The sequence below is a fragment of the Onychomys torridus genome, chromosome 11 (assembly GCF_903995425.1).
Source record: "Onychomys torridus chromosome 11, mOncTor1.1, whole genome shotgun sequence".
NCBI classification, from domain to species: domain Eukaryota; kingdom Metazoa; phylum Chordata; class Mammalia; order Rodentia; family Cricetidae; genus Onychomys; species Onychomys torridus.
The window spans coordinates 14,744,985-14,762,031 of NC_050453.1; the positions used below are offsets into that span (position 1 = coordinate 14,744,985).

The 17,047-nt window shown below is 46.4% G+C and overlaps 1 protein-coding gene across 1 annotated transcript; it reads right to left on the minus strand.

Moving 5' to 3' along the window:
* Positions 1-342: 342 nt before the first annotated feature.
* On the minus strand, positions 343-16,593 carry Sde2 (SDE2 telomere maintenance homolog). The gene is made up of 7 exons (XM_036202917.1): positions 16,339-16,593; positions 12,082-12,199; positions 9,187-9,298; positions 7,933-8,102; positions 6,602-6,716; positions 3,981-4,452; positions 343-828 (listed from the first exon to the last, which is right to left on the minus strand). Exons 1-7 carry the CDS (start codon positions 16,456-16,458, stop codon positions 607-609), a joined length of 1,329 nt encoding a protein of 442 aa, XP_036058810.1. The 5' UTR covers positions 16,459-16,593; the 3' UTR covers positions 343-606.
* Positions 16,594-17,047: the final 454 nt, after the last annotated feature.

Consider the following 17,047-nt stretch of genomic DNA (forward strand, 5'->3'; position numbering starts at 1 on the left):
ATCCCTGCTAGCACACACGCACACACTCAGTATTGGGAAGAGAGAAGTTTTCACCAGAAGTTATGAATAACTGTGTCTACAAATAAATTTCCTGAAAACACCACCAAAATGGCACAATATAAAGCCAAAGAACTTTATAAACCTCTGACAAAATAGGTGCAGTGGCTTATACCTGAGGCAGGAGGATCCTTGCAAGTTTGAAACCAAGCTAAACTACAAAGTTCTTGTCATAACAGAGCGAGTCTCTCCCAACTTTTATTTAGTTGTTGTTGGTGTTGTTTTTCTCTGTAGCCTTGGCTGTCCTGGACTAGCTCTGTAGCCCAGGCTGGCCTCAAACTCACAGAGATCCACCTGGCTCTGCCTCCCAAATGCTGGAATTAAAAGCGTGTGCCATCACTCTCCAGCTGTGAATCTCAAAAACATCAAAAAGAAAGGAAAATACCCTACAAAGTTTTCTTCCTCCAGTGAAAACCTGAAGTACCAACGAAGAGAGACCAGTTAGAACCGAGATATTAAAAAACTGGCTTTTAGTATCAACAGGAGCACTGGCCACAAGTCCACATCAAGCCAGAGTAAGTGTCAAAAGCATGAAAGCACTGAGGAAATTCATTTCTTCTTCCCTTTGGAAGGCTTGGCAAAGAGAGCTGGGTCAATGTGCTCCTTTGCCAGGCCCCTGACAGAGAAGAGTCTGGCTGCACGTTCCTGCAGGGTGCCGCCACACTTCAGTCCAAGGGCCATCAGTTCCCACTTGAGCCGTTCCAAACCCAGGGACTCCAACTCCAACGCAGAGCTGAATGACAGCAGATCCACAGCTTCCCGACCGAGAGCCTGATGGGAAAAGCAAAGAATTAAAGCCAGCCCCCTCCTCTGAATGAGGACTCTAATTACCAACTGCACGCTATTTCCAATGAACTGCTACTGACTATACTTCATCCTGCTATTGACCTGTCTGTCATCTAGACGCTATTCCACAGGAAGTTCTGATACACACAGGAAGCAAATTCTTATCTATGTATCTAGAAACAAACATTCAAGACAGCAACATGCACAGAATCCCCTCATAGATCCTCCCCTTACCGTCCCCCAAGATGGGGTCTCATACAGAAGTCAAAGCTAACACTGAACTTGCTTATGTGGCTGAAGCTGACTTTGAACTCCCGATTCTCCCATCTCTGCCTCTCAAGGGCTAGGATTACCAGCATGTACCACCATACTTGGCATCTGTTTTTGACAGCATCTTGCTATATAGCCCTGGCCTCAAACGTTCAATAATATTCCTGCTCTGCCTCCCAAATGCTGGGATAGTACAGTTGTGCATCACCGCCTCCCAGCTTGCAACATGTTCTTTTTCTCTTATTTTTTCTTTTTCTTGTTTTCTCTGTGTAATCTTGGCTATTCTAGAACTCACTCTGTAGCCCAGGCTGGCCTCAAACTCATAAAGATCCGCCTGCCTCTGCCTCCACCTCCCAAGTGCTGGGATTAAAGGCGTGCATCACCACTCTCAGCTTGGAACACTTTTTTTAATATTTAAAAATGATTTTTTTCATATGTATTGGTGTTTTGCCTGCATGTATGTCTGTGTGAGGGTGTCAGATCGTGGAGATATAGACAGTTGTGAGCTGCCATGTGGGTGCTGGGAACTGAACCTGGGTCCTCTGGAAGAGCAGTTAGTACTCTTAACGGAGCCATCTCCCCATCTCCCTAAAAATGTAATTTTATTACCGTGTGTGCCTATGTGTGGGGGCATGTGTGCCACGACATGCACATAGAGGTCAGAGGACATAGAGGTCAGAGGACATAGAGGTCAGAGGACATAGAGGTCAGCGGACAACTCTGGAGTCAGTTCTCTCCTTTGACCTTTACAGGGCTCTAGGACAGCCCTTGCTATGTAAGGGCTGAAGAAATGGTTCAGTTCTTAAGACAATCAGGGTCCCAACCAAAAGGACAGAACAGAATGTGAGATTTAGATTTAATGATAAACTTGAAAGGATGGGTTTTTTCTCTTCTACAGGAAAGACCTTCATATCCAGCTGACAATTATTCAATTTTGTCTGACATAAGAAAGAAAAAAAATCTAAGTTGCAATTTAGTAGTAGAAAATACAGCACATTTCCTCAACTCAAAAGTATCAATTCAGCCTTGCTACTATGTATAGAGAAGTAAACCGTGGGCTGGAGAGAAAGCTCAATGTTTACCAACATTTGCTGCTCTATCATGAGGACTGGAGTTTGGATATTAGCACCCATATCAGGTTATTCACAAACACCTCTTACTCCAAGGGATCGCTTCTGGCCTCTGTGAGCACTACAGATACTCATAAATATACACACAAACAGACATATACAATCACACACAGACACACAATAAATCTAAGCTAGGTATGGTGGTATACACCTTTAGTCTCAGCACTTGGGAGGCAGAGGCAGGCAGATCTCTTTGAGTTTGAGAACAGCCTGGCCTACACAGAGAAACCCTGTCTCGAAAAAGCCAACAAAAAAAGGTGAGGGCTTTTGCTTTCTCCCCCAGTTTCTTTCCTATATAAACTGCTATTCTGGACACACTTTCTTGGTTCTCTTGGTCCACTGGCCCTTCTCCTATCCTGTTCAGTCTGTACTCCTACAGATGCCTCTGGCTGTACTTCCTCATATCTACAATAAAATCCTTCTCCTCAAACATCAAACAAAGCACTAAAAATAAATATCTAAGCCAGGCATGGTAATGCACACATTTGCTATCAGTGCCTGGGAAGTAGGTGGGTCTCTGTGAGTTTAAGGCCAGCTTGGTCCACACAGACAGTTCCAGGCCTGCAAGGGTTATACTGTGAACCCTGGTCTTTTTTGTTGTTTTGTTTTTCAAGACAGGGTTTCTGTGTAGCTTTGAGCCTTTCCTAGATCTCGCTCTGTAGCCCAGGCTGGCCTCGAACTCACAGAGATCCACCTGGCTCTGCCTCCCGAGTGCTGGGATTAAAGACGTGTGCCACCACCGGCCGGCATTTTTTTTGGGGTAGGGATGAGTGAACCCTGGTCTTACACAACAAAGAAAGGTACTAAAAGTGAAGCCTTAGAACTGATGAAACACGGCATCAAGGGCGCCACCTAGTGGCAAAAGGTGTAATTCCAGTGCTTACAGGGGAACAAGCCTGTCTGCACTGTTCTGATTAGTTCTCACTCACAGTGGATTACTTTGTGACCAGATTTCAAAGGCTGAGACAGACTGCTGAGTTCAAGGCCGCCTGAACTACAGAGTGAGTCCAAGCCAATCACCGAAGTAATACCCTATCTCAGAAAACAAAACTAAACTAAAAAGGGGCTGGAGAGATGGATGGCTCAGTGGTTAAGGGCCCTGGTTGTTCTTCCAGAGGACCTGGCTTTGATTTCTAGTGCCTATAAAGTAGCTCACAACCATCTGCGACTCTAGTTTCAGTGGAACCAATGCCTTCTTTTGGCCTCCATGGGTACCAAACATGCACTTTTTTTTTTTTTTTTTGAGCTGAGGACAAACATGCACTTTTAGTGCAGATATACATGCAGGCAGACCATCCACACACATAAAACAATACAAATTTAAAAAGAAATGGAAAGGGCTGGGTTGGTGACACATGCCTGTAATCCCAGCATTGGAGAGGTACAGGCAGGAAGATCATCTTCAGTTTGGGGCCAGCCTGGTCTACATAGCAAATTCAGGTCACCAAGAGCTATATATTCTTTATTTATATATACATATATATTCTTTATATATATATATAATATATAATATATATTTTTAATCTTAAAAAAATTTTTTTTGTTTGTTTGTTTTTTTGAGACAGGGTTTCTCTGTATAGTTTTGGAGCCTGTCCTGGAACTCGCTCTGTAGCTCAGACTGGCCTCAGAACAGAGATCCACCTGCCTCTGTCACCGCCCTTTTTTTGTTTGTTTGTTTGTTTGTTTGTTTGTTTGTTTTAAAGAGGGAAAACCAAACCAAACCAAACCCCAACATACTGTGTCTCCTGAGTGGCTTCCCTCCAGGTCAGCAGCAGGGACGCTTTTCCTATCTTCTCCAGACTCCGTCATGGCAGCTCTGTCCCTACCAGTCACTCCTGTCTCTTGGTCCTCTTGTGTGGGTTTGGGACTCTCTGTCTCCTTCTTTGCTGGGGTCTCTTCTGTTTCTGTGACCATCTGCCGTTCGCTGTGCTCCCTGGAAGATGTCTCTCCCAGCTCAGTTTGTGTGTTCTCCAAAATGCCCTGCCCAGGGTCGGTCACGGTTTTCTGAAGCTCTTCTGGCGACTCGGAGTCTGCGCTCAATCCTGAGCTCTGAGGACTGCAAGGACCGTCGGCTGCCACCTCCACACCATCACTACCATTTCCTGGAGCACAGCAGCTCCGCTCTGGAGTACCAGGGGCTTCCTCACTGTCATCATCCGAGCTTCCAGCGCTGGACCCCTCGGCAGCCTCCAGTCCCTCCATGCCCAACCTGTGGGAGCAGCAGAAAGGTGTGACACCCTTTCCAACCTGCCCTCTCCCTGGTGCTGGACTCTGTCCGGTAGAGTAAGAGCACGGGCTGTCAAGATGGCAAGTAGGTAGATTTCAGAAAGCGCTCTCACTCCACAGTCATAAAGAAGGGACTGCAGTCAACCCTGTAAAACCCAGCAGGAGTGCTCACCCTCAGAACACATGCTCTTCCTTCTATGTTCTTAGGTCTTTTTTAAAATTGTGATTCTTTTAAAATTACACTTGAAACTTTCCCTTTCTATATTAATTTCAACTGTGGACAATTAGACACAGTAAAAAGCCATAAAGAAACTCTTCAGGTCTGAGGGCGAAGCGCAGGGGTAGAATGCTTGTTCAGTATGTGTGAGGCCCTAGGTTCTATTTCTAGTATCATCAAGAAAGAGGGAGAACACCCTATGCTTTATTCATAATTGCTGTGCTGGATAGTGTTACATCAACTTGATACAACTGGAGTCATCTGAAAGGAGGAGACCTTAGTTGAGAAAAGGCCTCCATAAGATCAGGCTGCAGGCAAGCCTGTAGGTATTTTCTTAATTAGTGATTGATGGGAGAGGGCTCAGCCCATTGTGGGTGGTGCCATCCCTGGCCTGGTGGACCTGGGCTCTACAAGACAGCAGGTTGAGCAAGCCATAAAGAGCAAGCCAGTAAGCAGCACCCCTCCACAGCCTCTGCTTCAGCTCCTGCCTCCAGGTTTCTACCCAGCTTGAGTTCCCATCCTGACTTCCTGCAGTGAACAGTGATGGGGGAAACATAAGCCTAGAAACTCCTTTCCTCCCCAAGCTGCGTAGGTCATGGTGTTTCACTGAAGCAGTGATAACGCTAAGTAGACAACAGCCCTAACTACAAAGTCTCCAAGGCATCTAACAAGTGGAGACTGGATAAAGAACTGAGAATCTCAGGCAACTTTACAATAAAAAGCAGGAAGAGCTTGGCATGGTAGTGCATGCTTGGAATCCCAGCACCCAGAATGGGAAGGCAAGAGGATTAGGAATTCTTTGCTCTTGGCTACACAGCAAGACCCGAGTCAAGAAACCAAAACAACTAGACATGATGAACCTTAAGAAACATACATTAGGGGCTGGGGATTTAGCTCAGTGGTAGAGTGCTTGCCTAGCAAGCGCAAGGCCCTGGGTTCGGTCCTCAGCTCTGGAAAAATAAATAAATAGATAGATAGATGATAGATAGATAGATAGATAGATAGATAAATAAATAAATGGAAACATACATTAAACAAAAGAAGGCAGAGGTGACCTGACACTCTAGAAAAAGCTAAAAGAACACCAACAAACATTGAGCTGGTGGTAATTGGTTGCCAGAGTACCTTGACTAAAGGATGTATGAGGGCACATAAGGACTACTGCCCATATGAAAATTTTCAGTCTTGACTGTACTTCAGGCAGAATATCCATACACATAAAATAAAAACTTGGGAAAAAAATGAAAAAGCCTATTTTTTATGTGATGTTTCACTATGAAGGGAGAAGAATTGTCCTTCAGGGGCTGGGGAAACAGCTCAGGTGGTGAGGTGCATGACATATACACGAGGACCTGGGTTCAGAACCCACCATCCCGATAAGCCAGGTGAAGAGGGAGCTTCTGAGATCCCAGCACGGGGCAGGAAATACGAGACTGGAGGGTCCTGGCACTCACTGGTTAGCAAAAGTAACCAACGGATAGATCCAAGTTTAGTGAGGGGCCATGTCAAAACGAGATGGCAAACCATCAATGCTGACCTCTGGCCTCCACACACATGCACAAACAGGTGTACCTGCAAACTTATCAACACTGCTGACATGCACAGGGTGCCAATCAACAAAATCTGAAGACTGAAACACTCTGGAAATGAGCTCCCATAAATGCTATTTAAAAATGTGCTTGTTCAAGCCCTGGGTGTGGTGGCCCATGTTGGTGATCTGAGATCAAGGAGAATCCAAGGTTGAAGGGTAGCCTGGCAGACAGAGCAATGCTCTATCACACACATAAAAGAAAGAAAAGAAAATCAAAGAGTAGAGGAGGGGAGGGGAAGGAGAAAAGGCACTGTGCAAACAGACAAGATGGAAACATCAATCAGGTCCTCAAGGACCAATCAGCAGGAAGCTGGGGAGACTGACCAAAAGCATTTCCTTTTCTTTGCACCAGCTCCCTGGTCTGTCTTTGACTTGATAGGCCGTTTCCGAGTTTCACTGATTTCTGCTGACACCATCTTGCTGGAGGCAGCCTGCATACCTGAGTGGAAAATTTAATCAGTTTTTTTGTAAGGATATAATCTGGGTTGTAAAAAGTGCTATAATCTCTTAATTTTTTTTTTTTGAGACAGGGTTTCTCTGTGTATCCTTGGCTGACTTGGAACTTGCTCTGTAGACCAGGCTGGCCTCGAATTCAGAGATCTGCCTACCTCTGCCTCTTGAGTGCTGGGATTAAAGGTGTGCCTCACCACCGCCCCAATCTTGTTTACTTTTAAGGGACAGGGTTTCTCTGTATGGCCTGGTTAGCCTGGAATTTACTGTGTAGACTATGAACTCACTGAAATCCATCTGCCTCTGCCTCACACTCAGCCCCTAGAATAGTATTTTCTGAACTATCCATCCATCCATCCATCCATCCATCCATCCATCCATCCATCCATCAGTTTTTGGGGGAACAGGGTCTCTCTATTATACAGTTCTGTCATTCCTGGAATTTGCTTTGCAGACCAGGCTGGCCTAGAACTCACAGAGCTCCCTCTGCCTCCTGAGTACTGCAATTAAAGGCATGTACCACCACATCCAGCTTAGAACAGTTTGTGTGTGTGTGTGTGTGTGTGTGTGTGTGTGTTGTTTTTTGGTTTTTCCTTCAGGGTTTCTCTCTATATAACAGTCCTGGCTGTCCTGGAACTCATAAGAGATCTGCCTGCCTCTGCATCCCAATTGCTGGGATTAAAGAAATGTGCCGCCACCACTTGGCTTTAGAACTGTATTTTTAAAACACCAATATGCAATTTGTAACTGAGGCTGAAGGTTCATACCTAACAGTTATTTACAGACATTTGTCTTTCCTGTCCAAGCACAGACTTTTAATGAAAAGGACCCTTTAAATCAACTACATTCACGACAGGCCCAGGACACTGCACTGGATGCTTAAAAGAATATGCTGAGGTATATGCCAACTCCTGAAGGCTTTCCTTAGCCCCGCACTGCCCAAAGACAGAAAAGATGCTCTTCCCTGGGGCCCAAGAGCCTAAGAAATTCGGAGGTTACACGTGCCAAACGCTGCATCTGTGCTGTGCTGGGTGTGGTGTGGCCTTAGCATGTGACAGAAGGGAGGGCTGTGTTGATTTTGAAGAGAGGTTCCAAGGCTTCTGCCATCCTCTTCCAGAATGCTCAAGGGCCACTCCTCCCAGTGGAGTGGTCTGAAGGCTCACAGCTCCAGGGGCCTGCGGGCACACAGGACTCCTCGCTCTCACCTTTGAGGACAGAATCCTCCAGGCGCTCAGCCATCTCGTGGCACTGCCTCTGGTAGTCGGGGCTGCTGAAGCAGTGCTTGGGCTCCGCCAGCTTTCGCTGCAGCCTCTCCAGGCGCTTCTGCTCCTTCTCAGCCTCGCGCTCGGCTTGCTGTTTCACCCACTCGGCCATCCTGGGGAGGGTGGAGATGGAACTGAACGGACGCATCATTCGCGAGCTTACAGTCCCGTGTCACAACAGCGTTTAGATCAGTGGCAGACCACACACACAAGGTGGTCCCATTCGACTCTAGTTGAAACACTTACTGCTTACTGTAGTCATTAACATTTACTCACCTGTTCATGCCGACGTGTTATTAAAACATACCAAATAAAACAACCCCCAGCTCTGAGTAGCATAAAAGTACAGAACAGGGCTGGCGAGATGGCTCAGAGGTTAAGAGCACTGGCTGCTCTTCCAGAGGACCTGAGTTCAATGCCCAGCACCTACATGGCGGCTCACAACCATCTGTAATGAGATCTGGTGCTCTCTTCTGGTGTGTAGGCATATATGCAGGCAGAACAGTGAATACATAATAAATAAATCTTAAAAAAAGTACAGAACAGTCATGCACATGACATAATGCTTGCTGATAACTGCCGCTGATTTAGACAGCTGCTGTACTATTTACTGGGGGTGGGGGTGAGTGATCACAGGGATCAAAGCCAGGACCCTGAGCAAGTGCTCCACCACCAACTCACTGTTCTTCTGCAACTGTTGCACTCCTGCTCCTACTTATCAAAGGCCCAGTGGTGCTCACCTTTAACCCCAGCACTGGGAGGGAGGCAGAGGCAGGCGGAGCTCTGTGAGTTCGAGGCCGGCCTGGGCTACAGAGTGAGTTCCAGGACAGCGAGGGCTACAGGGAGAAACCCTGCCTCAAAAAGCAAAAACCTAACAGACAGACAGACAAAAGTCAAGTTTACTGTGAAACTCTGTCATGTCTCCTAAGCGACACCTCAGCCACATTAGTCCACAATCTCTTCACTGCATCAGGTGACTGGTTATAACGTCTGGGCTTACTAACACTCCCTCTGTGATGCTTGCATGAGGGATTCTGGTAACGAGATTTCTCAGAACTCACCAAGCATTTTGACTACATAAAAAATGCTCCCTAGACAATGAATGGACTCCTAGTCATACTATGACACTTCTCCTGAAAGACGTGTCATGCCTAATGTTACCATACTGTAAACTTAACTACAAAGTGGGTATCTTACGCTTTCTCATGATTGACATCTCGTAATCTCCTCCCACTGAGGTCTCGGCAGGCTTCTCGATTGGTTGTCTTCTCTATCTGAGCACCAAGAGCTCGAAGCATAGACCCAAAACCTGAAACCAACATATAAGATAGATTAAGTGGTTAAGGATGCCAAGGACAGACACAAGCCAAATTAATGAGAATAACCTATATCACAAGACTAAAAATAAACCCCACACTCTTTCTTTTCTTTTCTTTTTTTTTTTTTAAAGGAGATGAACATCAAGGTTTCTACCCAGGAAACAAAGGTATTTATTGGTCAATTTGATTAGCTTTGTGTTTTCTGCCTTCCACCTTGTATTTCTGAAATGCTGTACTGTACAGGTGGGATCAATGAAAAGCTGTAGTTAATGCCAGAGACTCCAATCCCTAGATGGAGAACTATGTAATGGGACTTCAGAGGCAGCTCAGTCAGTTAAGTGCATGCTGTATAAGCCTAAGGAACTGAGTTCTGGATCCTCAAATCCATGCAGAAGCTGGACACAAAACATGTGCTTATAACCTCAGCAATGCGACTAGAGGATCTCTTGGAGTTCATTAGCCAAACTGGTAAGCTTCAGGGTCAGTGAGAAATCCTGTCTCTACAAATAAAATGAAGAGTATCTGAGGAAGACAGCCCATTTCAATCCACAGCCTCCACATACATGTGTTAACTCACACATATGGACTCCTACACACATGCACAGGAACACATACACCAGACATACAGAACTAGAATTACGTGTTGACAGGAGATCACTTCCTAAATATAACATGAGCAGCACAGACACTGAGCAATTAATAAATGGGACCTCTTGAAACTGAGAAGCTTTTGTAGGGCAAAAGACATGGTCAATAGGTCAATAGAATTAGGTGTTGATTTATAAGGTGGCTCGTTGTAGGAAATCCTGTGCCTTTCCCCTTGAAGTACAAATTTGCTGTAAGAAGCACATCAGATTGGTTGTTTGTTTGTTTGTGTCAGGGTTTCTCTGTGTATCCCTGGCTGTCCTAGAACTCACTCTGTAGACCAGGCTGGCCTCAAACTCAGAGATCTGTCAGCCTCTGTCTCCTGGATGCTGAGACTAAAGGCGTGTACCACCACTGCCCGGCTACATCACACTGTATTTAAAAACCAACTAGAGAGGAAGCAGAGGCAGAAGCATGTCTGTGAGTCTGAGGACAGCCTGGTCTACACAGGTAATGGTGGCTCATGTACTCTGGGAAGGACAAGAAGGAAAACTGAAGTGAATTTGAGGCCAGCCTGGGCTACATTCTGAGTTCCACATCAGACTAGCTACAAATTGACAAAGAAACAAACAAAAACTTCAAAATTATTAAGTGAGCCTGGCAATGATACTACCTACCCATAACCCAGCATTTGGGAAACTGAGGCAGGAGGATTGGCACAAATTCAAGGTCAGTTTGACTTAGTTATCCAGACCTTGTCTTAAAAGACAAATAATAGTTGTAATAATGTGGTGTTCTTTCCCCCACACTTTGGTTTTTGAGAAAAAGCTTCTCTGTGTAGTCCTCCTTGGCTGTCCTGGAACTCCTCTGTAGACCAGGCTCACCTGGAATTCAAAGATCCCCTGACTCTGCCTCCTGAGTGCTGGCGTTAGAGGTGTATGCCACCACGTCAGGCATTTCTTCTTCTTAAGTTTGGGGGTGGGGCAACTCTAAGCTGCTGACATCTTTTTTTTTTTTTTTTTTTTTGGAGCTGAGGATAGAACCCCGGGCCTTGTGCTTGCTAGGCAAGCGCTCTACCACTGAGCTAAATCCCCAACCCTACATGTTGCTTTCTTATGGACACATTTCAACAGGCAGGACAATTAGTCTGAGATGTCTGTCCTCTGAAAGCAAACCACATCAGACTCTGAGAAAACTTGAGAATATGCTTGTGCATCAGAAGAAACAACCACAGCTGTTCATGTTGTTCTCATTCTTCTGGTTTCTTTGCTTTTGTTGGGCATGATACCTCATGCCTTTAATTCCAGCTGGGAAGGCAGAAGAAGACACGTCTCTGTGAGTTCAAGGTCAGCCTGGTCTACAAAGTGAGTTCCAGGACAGTCAAGGTTCTGTTACACAGAGAAACCCTATTTTGAAAGAAACAAACAAAAACTTTATTTTATGTGCACTGGTGTTTTGCCTGCGTGAAGGTGTCAGATCTTGGAGCTACAGACAGTTGTGAGCTGCCATGTAGGTGCTGGGAATTGAGCCTAGGTCCTCCACAGAAGCAGACAGTGCTTTTAACCACTGAGTCATCTCTCCAGCCTTTTACCTTCCTCTTTATTTTCTTGGTTTTCCGAGACAGGGCTTCTCTGCGTAACAGCTCTGGCTGTCCTAGAACTCACTCTGTAGACCAGGCTGTGAGTTTGAGGCCAGCCTGGTCTACAGAGCTAGTCCAGGACAGGCTCCAAAGCTACAGAGAGACCCTGTCTCAAAAAACAAAAACAAACAAACAAAAAAGGTGTGCACCACCACTGCCTTATCCACCTGGCCTGGCAAGAGTTGTTTCCTAAGGTGACTTTGGGTCACCTTTACAAGTACAGCAGGAGACAAAATCTTGATAGCAACAGGTCTGACTGTTTTAAAGCTTGCCCTTCAGCAAACTGGAAGGAACAATAGCCGCCTTTCATCGCTAACCCTCCCTAAAGAATTGCACCCAAACTCTCAAAGAGCAGCCTGGCTGGAGAAGCAGGGCTTTGCCCGGGTTCTTTTTTTTTTCTCAAAAAGAATAAACCCAAAAGTTACCCAAAACTGAGTAAAAATGGTTCCACAAGGCAAAACAAGGCTGGTATACCAGAGACCAACAAGTTTGTTAATTTCAAACACACTAAGAACCACAGACTAAGAAGCCAACAACATCATGTCCTACCTCCTTTCCCCCCACAAAGCCTGGGCTCCAAACTGTACACAGCTCCATGCTGCACCGTGTCACTGGCGGCAACGAGGACTCCATTGCATTTCACAAAGAAGCAGTCTGCAGGAATTCCCTAGAGACAAGAAGAATTTTTTTTAATGCCTTCATGACGTGACACCAGAGGAGACCTAACTTCTTATTCTTTTATTAATCTTGTTAACAAACAGATAAAGGTTCGGTTGCTATTTGTTAAGCTGAAAACAATGACTAAACCAGTTCTTCTCTATGTTTGGGTGCAGTTTCCACTACGACCTGAGCATCTCCCTCCTGTCTGTCACAGGTTACCTGAACCACGGTAGCAGGCTACACAGGGCTCAGAAGTCTCACTTGTTTCTCCTGACTGGTTAAAAAACAACAACAACAACAACAAAACCAAAAACTGATCCAAAGCTTAAACCTGCCAGCCATCCAGACATATGTAAGTAGGGAGAAGAAGGGAGAAGGCAGAGGCAGGGGTACACTTGGGGAGTTTTGTTTTGTTTTGGGGGAGGTATCACATCACTAGGTAGCCTAGATTCTGGACTCAAACTGCAATCTTCCTCCCTCAGTCTTCAAGGGCTGAGATATCAGGGCATGCACCAATGAGGATTTTAGTTTTCACTCTAAATAAAACTACTGGCCTGGCAAGGTGACCACACCTTTCATCCCAGCAGATGGGAGGCAGAGGCAGACAGATGTCTGTGAGTTCCAGGACAGCAACATTACATAAGAGAGAGAGGGAGACCTTGTCTCAAAAACCAAACCAAACCAAACTCCCCCCCCAACACACACACACACACACACACACACACACACACACACACACACAGCGCTGTCAAGTTATCAGGAGAAAGATCAGAAGGTAAACCCCAGTGACTCCAAAGTTAAGAGTCTGGGGGAGGAGGCAGCAGTGGAGGACTAGAAGGGAGACCAGAGGGAGGAAAAGGGGAGATGGTCACAGATGGATGCGTGGGACAGCCATGGTCAACTGTCACACAATAAACTCAATATGTAATGAAAACTCAAAACTGATTGTTCTGTTGTGCTGAACACCATGACTAAAAGCAACTAGGGAGGAAAGGACTGATGTCAGCTTACACCCCCAGGTCACAGCCTGGCAGGAGCTGAAGCAGAAACCATGGGGAAACGCTGCTCACTGGCCTGCTCTCTCTAGTTGTTCAGCTAGCTTTCCTATGCACCCCAGGCCCACCTGTCTGGGGTGGCACCACCCACAGTAACCTTGGCCTTCCTAATCAATTAGCAACCAAGAAAATGATTCCCAGACAATTCCACAGGCCAGTTGGGTAGAGACAACCCCCAACTGAGAATCCCGTGGACGACTCTTAGCTATGTCAAATTGACAGCAGAACCTAGCTGTGCAAAGGTGATCGGTCACTTGTAGAATGACAGTTCATCCACAGCGAGAGAGGGCTGCGAGGCAGAATCTCAGTGTGAAGACAACACCACCACCAAAAACAAAAAGGAAGAAGAGCCTGGGAGCTGAGGCCATCCCCAGCAAAAGGACTGGTATGAAGTGCTACTCTTGTGTGTGCATGAAACTGTCTACCTTAAGTTGTAAAGACTCACCTCAGATTAATGTTATAACTAAAACCCACTTTGACATCTTTATATGTAATAGATACGGTCTTTACAAATTTTTTGCTTTGTTTTTTGAGATAGGGTTTCTCTCTGTAGCCCTGGATGTCCTCAAACTCACCAGCCTCTAACTCCCAGTGTGGGATTAAAGGCTTGTACCACCACTGATTGGCTACAAAACTTTGAAAGATATTAATGTGAAGGCAGAAACTATTATTTCCAAACAAAATTGCTTGTGTGTGTGTGTGTGTGTGAGTGTGTGTGAGTGTGTGTGTTTCTTTGAGATAGGGTTTATCTGTTTAACAGTCCTGGCTGTCCTGGAACTTGCTTTGTAGATCAGGCTGACCTCGAACTCATTGAGAACCACCTGCCTCTGCCTCCAAAGTGCTGGGATTAACGATGTGCACCACCACTGCCTGGCTGTTTAAAAAACAAAAAACAACTAATCAAAGCTGTGTTTTATTTTCTTTTTTTACAAAAAGATTTCCTTTTTATTATTTTTTAATTATGTGTAGGTATATTATGTCTGTCTGAATGTAGAATCAGCACAGATGTCCTCAGAGGCCAGAGGCACCTAATCTCCTCGAGCCAGAGTTACAGATGGTTGTGAGCTACTTGACATGGGTGCTGAAAGCCAAATTCAAGTCCTCTGGAAGAACAGCAAGTGCTCTTAGCCACAGAGCATTCACTCTCGTTCCCTGCATTTTCTATTTAAGATTCTTGGGATTGGGGATTTAGCTCAGTGGTAGAGTGCTTGCCTAGCAAGCGCTAGGCCCTGGGTTTGGTCCTCAGCTCAAAAAAAAAAAAAAAAAAAAAAAAAAAGAAAGGAAAAAAAAAAAAAAGATTTTTGTCAAGCAAGTCTCTAGTAGAAAATAGAATAAGAAGATAAACTTCACAAATGTGTGGAAAAGTGATTCCAGCACAGGTATTTACTCATCCCGCTTGTCTGGTCAGCCTGAGTGTCAGGACAAACCATGGGTAAATGTACTGCCCCACTGCAGAGGAGGACCAGCAACCAGAGAAATCATGGGCTATCTCCCCAGCCCTAACAGAAGGCAAGCATTGTTACAGGATGGAGTTTGGGGAAATTTAAATAAAGCAGTATTCCGACAGGCTTACAACAGAGCAGGTGTGTAAGGGCCAATATCAGGTCCGGACTGTTGAGTATGCCCTCTCCCTTGGAACTGCACATTTTAAATATAGAACTATTCAGAAGCCCCTAATTGGAAGTTGCACACCTGGGCTAGAAATTAAGTGTCCCAGCCGGAGAGTGGTAGTGAACACCTTGAATCCCAGGCAAAGGAAGGCGGATCACTAAGTTTGAGGCTGGCCTGGTCTACACTGTGAGATCCAGGACAGCCAAGGCTACAGAGAAACCCTGTTTTGAGGGGAAAATAAATAAATAAATTAATTAATTAATTAAATGAAATGAAATGAAGTGGTGTTCTTCCCTGCACCACCATTGCCCGGGCAGGTCTGCATTTTTTACTGGACTTCAGTATAGAAAAGAGAACAAAAGGCCAGATATGGTGGTATACACAAATAATCCCACAGCCCCGGTATGTTGAGCCCATACTGGGCTGGGATACAAGACAAGACCATACAGGGTTTGTTTGTTTTTTCCCCTCCTCTTTTTAAAGAAGAAGCAAAGAAATCAGAAAATCACATCATGACAGCGGTGGTGGTGCACACCTTTAATCCCAGCACTTGGGAGGCAGAGGCAGGTGGATCTCTGTGAGTTCCAAGCCAACCTGATCTGCAGAGCTAGTTCTAGGAACAGCCAGGGCTACACAGAGAAACTGTCTTGAAAAACAAAACAAAATGAAAATCACATTATTTACAAGCACACACTGCTTCTTCATGGAACTAGATTTAGTACTTTAACATGTGTTAAGCTTATACATAACAAGCAGAGAAAACAGACTCCAGCAACACAAAAAAAGGTGTGGTCATAAACAAAAAAAAAACGTTCTAGACCAAATGTCCAGATTAAAATTAGATTCAGGGAGCCCAGCAAGTTCTTTAGATAATCAAAGAGGTTTAGAATTTCATAGTCAGTAAAAGATTGTTTATTTGGGAATTAAAGCGCACAACTTTAGAAGCCCTTGACCAGGGTTTCATAAATTCACACAGACAAAAGGGGACAGGCAGAGTCTAAAGAGGACCAAGAGCCTGTGGTGTCAACGGAATCTGTGAGTGACGGGCCGTGACCAGTGATCAGACGAATCCGTGTCCTTCTCTAAACGTCCTTTGGCCTGGGTCTGGCTATGGCCTGTTCTCTAGGTTGGAACTAACAGGGTTTCCAGATGGGTGGATTAAAAAAGCATATTCCTGTCCATAATATGCATGTTAGAAGTCTTAATGGCATCATTTAGGGATAAAGAAACAGAACCAAAGAGTTTCCAATCAAGGCTGGGTAGGAGCCGTAACTGGATTGTTTCCTCTTACGATGTGGGGGCAAAACAACCACCGCCATAGAACACCAGAGGAAGGCCCCAATACTGATGGGAAGCACCTGAAGCTGGAGAATTCTCAGCCTCAAAAACTGAAAAGTCCAGAGGACAGAGGCACCCACGACAAACCCAGCCTGGCCGGGTGAGCCTCCTTCCCCCACCTTCCGGGAACCGCGATCCTCACCCGTTCCTGGCAGTGTTGGTAGATAACGTCGCGCACGGAGCACCTAGCCGAGGCACACGGCAGCGCCTTGCACCCGGTTCCGGGGCCGCGAACCCACGCCAGCACCGCAGCCTCCGCCATTTCGCCGGGTGACGGAACCTCCGGGCGGTGACAAACACGAAGCGACACAACCACCTGGTCGCACCTTGATGACGAAAGGCCTCCGCTTCCAGCGCCCCGCCCCGCATGTTTCCACTCACCCCGCCTTTCCGGAGGGCGGTCACGTGGCCCGGCGTCGGGAGGCTGGTGTGGGGGAGGGGGACAGGAAAGGCCTGCGGGAGGCCGATAAGACAGACCACGGAGCGCTAAGGCGAGGCGTTGCTAGGGGCGGTTGCTAGGGCGGGGCTCGAGGGACCGGCTATAAAGGGCCAGCTCTGGGTGCGGCCCGAGCGCTGGGGCTGTGAGCGACAAGGCTGCCGCTAGCTCCGCCCAGCGCGGCGGGCCCGCGCTCCACTGGCGTTGGTGTGGCTATTTTTGGGTCCGGGAGGACTGGGGCCCGGCAGGCCCTGCTCCCCGGTGCTGCGGGGAGAAAGCGGGCTCGATGGCGCCTTCCTCCACCCGCGAGGCCTCCCAGCTCCTGGGGAACGGCCCCCCGTGGTCCCCGCACCGCAGCCCCTGCCCGCGTTGGTCCCTCTAGGTTTACGTTGGTTTCCTGAAGCCGTCACTCCCT